Genomic DNA, 2,705 nt, shown 5'->3' with positions numbered 1-2,705 from the left:
CGTGAGCCGCTCCGTAATTAAAGATGAAACATGGTCTAATGCAGTCAGCGGGGGGCGCCGTTAGTCTGAGCCTCAGTGAGTCGGCACTTTACCAGGAAAACGCCGCAACGACGGGCGACGACGGGCGACGGGCCACGAACACGGCCGTTTATGTGCAGCCCACGTGGGCGTGGGACACTTCTCACCGTAATAACGAGGATCCTGGCAGGAACAGAAGAAGAAGAAGAACTGTTCAGACCTGGTCTGATGTTTGTGCCGCTGCAGATCAAGGCCGAGGGGCTTCTCTGCCAAAGTCCATTAAGAAAATGTGAAATTTAACGTCCGGCCTCGCAGGAGACGTCGATCCGCAAAATGTGAAATTTAACGTCCGGCCTCGGAGGAGACGTTGATGTCTCCGTCTCACGAGACACAAAGACGTTGTCTCTAAAAAACAACGTGTTGGACATTAGCAGTCGGGCTGCGGCCCAGGGACACCACCCACGTGGTAAACATGGACATTTATCTCGTCGTTGTTTCCCAAAGACTGGGTCGCGGCCCTCAGCTGGGTCACGATCTTTTTTTTTTTTTGGGGGCCGTTTCGCGTCATGTTTTCAAGGAGTTTACGAATAACGTCTGTTGACTCGTTTGTGACTTTTAAAATATGGGTCCCCAGAAAATCATGTGGTCTAAATCCACCTGTATCAGAATGGGTGACAGGCTCTTTGTGCTCCACAGCTCCCCCTGCTGGACACATCTCAAACAAACTCCAACGCAACCCAAACTTTGCTCGTTTGTGACTAAGATCAGAGAAAAAACAAAAACAAAAAGAAAAAAAAAACGTCTTGGCCCAGAGTGTGGCCTACTTCTGTTGGCCCAGTCCTGGGTGTGGGCTGAATGTTCAGGTCGGGTCAACTCTCTTTTTCCGGGGCTTAAATTAGCTTTCAGGTGTGGCTGTTGTTTTTGACCTTTGACCTCTGCAGTCCACTCCGCCCTGATTGGCTTCTTCCTGTTCAGGTGAAACCTTTTCTTCACCTCTGTCTCCTCTTCCTCCTCCTCCTCCTCCTCACCCTCCATATTCATTTTTAAAGATGTCTTCATGGAGATGTTTGTTTTTTTGTTTTTTTTTAATAACTGTTGTAAAGACGATGTCCAGGATGAGTGGACGTGAACGGATGAATTATACAAGAGCTGCAGGGATGAATATTTGAAGTTGTTGCTCGTCCAGTGTGTGTCCCTGACCGAGCGTCCAGAAAAACACTCTCCCAGGTCGGCAGAGAGAATTATTTATCTTCGTCCTGCGCACGTGGGAGATGAAAAATGTAACCATTCAAATAAGGTCACGGAGTTTTTCTGAGTGGTCGTTACAGCAAACAAACAAATATTTATGGTTAAACTTCTGAGTTTGATTTTATTTCAGAACGTGCGTAATATATTTACTGATGAAAATAAGTGGAATTAAGTTTTGGCGCCCCCTATCGCAACCTCAATTTAACGCCCCTTCAGCAGATGGCGCCCTCTGTGACCGTCTTTGTGTCAGGCAGACTCTGTAGTGACGCTTAAATGTCCAGTACATGGACTGATGCTAGCGGGGAAAAAATGCGATTTAAATATGGGCCACGTTATTTTTTTCTGGACTGGGTCAGACACACTTCTTTGGCCCAGATATGTTATACATGTGGGCTGTACACCTAGGTTTTTTTTTTTTTTTTATAAGTCTCCAAACAATGTTTTCAAGTCCAAAAAAGAAAGTATAAGTCTCCAAACAATGTTTTCAAGTTTAAAAAAGAAAGAAGATTCATAACAAACAACAGTGAGTCGTCAGCGTACGGTTTGACCCTCGTCTACGTTTACTCTAATTACTGCTGTAATATCAACTGGTTTACTCTGTTAGTACTGCACTGTAGTAACAGTAGAGACCAGAGGGTGTGTGTGTGTGTGTGTGTGTGTGTGTTTGATCATTTGTCACAGGTGTTCACGGAGCCTGTCAACTGTGTCCCATCCTAACGCATGGTTACCTGTTTTGTCCCCCCCCCCTTACAGCTCTGGACACCGCCCCCTCTCACTTGCTACCCTCTCCCTTAAAAGGACTGTCTCTCTACCTCCTCACCCCTCTCTGTCTGTCCTGTAGTCTCTCTCTCTCTCTCTCTCTCTCTTTCCTCCTAAACGTATATTTTTTCTCTCCTCTTCACACACAGCTCCGTCCGTTCTGCTAAAACCTCACCCTCTCATCACTAACTCACCCGTCTCACCCGTCCCCTCCTTGTGGTCCTCTGTATCTCACCCACTCTATCTCCCTCACACTCCTTTCCTCCTGAAGTGACTCTCCTCCCCTGTTCTCCCCCCGTCCCCTTCTCCTTCCTCACCCACAGGGCCCCGCGCCTCCCGCTGACCCCTCCAAGGTGAAGGCTGCTGCCTCGGAAAAGAAGAAGCAGGAGTCCCGCAAGGATAAGAAATAGGATACGGGGAGGGGCTGGGGCGGGCTCGCCAGCCGGCTACTCCAGCCCATTCGCCAGGCGGCGGCGGAGTTGGCGGTGAGCGGCTGGCCTGATCGGCATCGAACCTTAGTCAGAAAGGCAGAGAAGGTCGGAGCAGGGGGGGAGGAGGGCCGAGTGCTGATGACCATCGAGTTGGAGCTGACCCGCAAAAATGGGGAGGAGGCGCCGCCACCCCGGCGAGAGGCGGGGCCCCCGGCGGCCCCCCACACCGGCCCCCCCTCCCCCCCCCCC

The 2,705-nt window shown here is 50.2% G+C and overlaps 1 protein-coding gene across 1 annotated transcript in view; it reads left to right on the top strand.

Moving 5' to 3' along the window:
- mpz (myelin protein zero) overlaps nucleotides 1-2,705 on the top strand; it is a 15,862-nt gene that overhangs the window by 10,606 nt on the left and 2,551 nt on the right. The window contains exon 6 of the mRNA XM_008335006.3: nucleotides 2,349-2,510. Coding sequence (XP_008333228.1) covers nucleotides 2,349-2,435 — 87 coding nt within the window. The 3' untranslated portion in view covers nucleotides 2,436-2,510. The remainder of the gene's footprint in view (nucleotides 1-2,348; nucleotides 2,511-2,705) is intronic.

The sequence above is a fragment of the Cynoglossus semilaevis genome, chromosome 20 (assembly GCF_000523025.1).
Source record: "Cynoglossus semilaevis isolate Cse_v1.0 chromosome 20, Cse_v1.0, whole genome shotgun sequence".
Classification (NCBI taxonomy): Eukaryota; Metazoa; Chordata; class Actinopteri; order Pleuronectiformes; family Cynoglossidae; genus Cynoglossus; species Cynoglossus semilaevis.
This window is presented reverse-complemented; position numbering and strand designations above follow the sequence as displayed.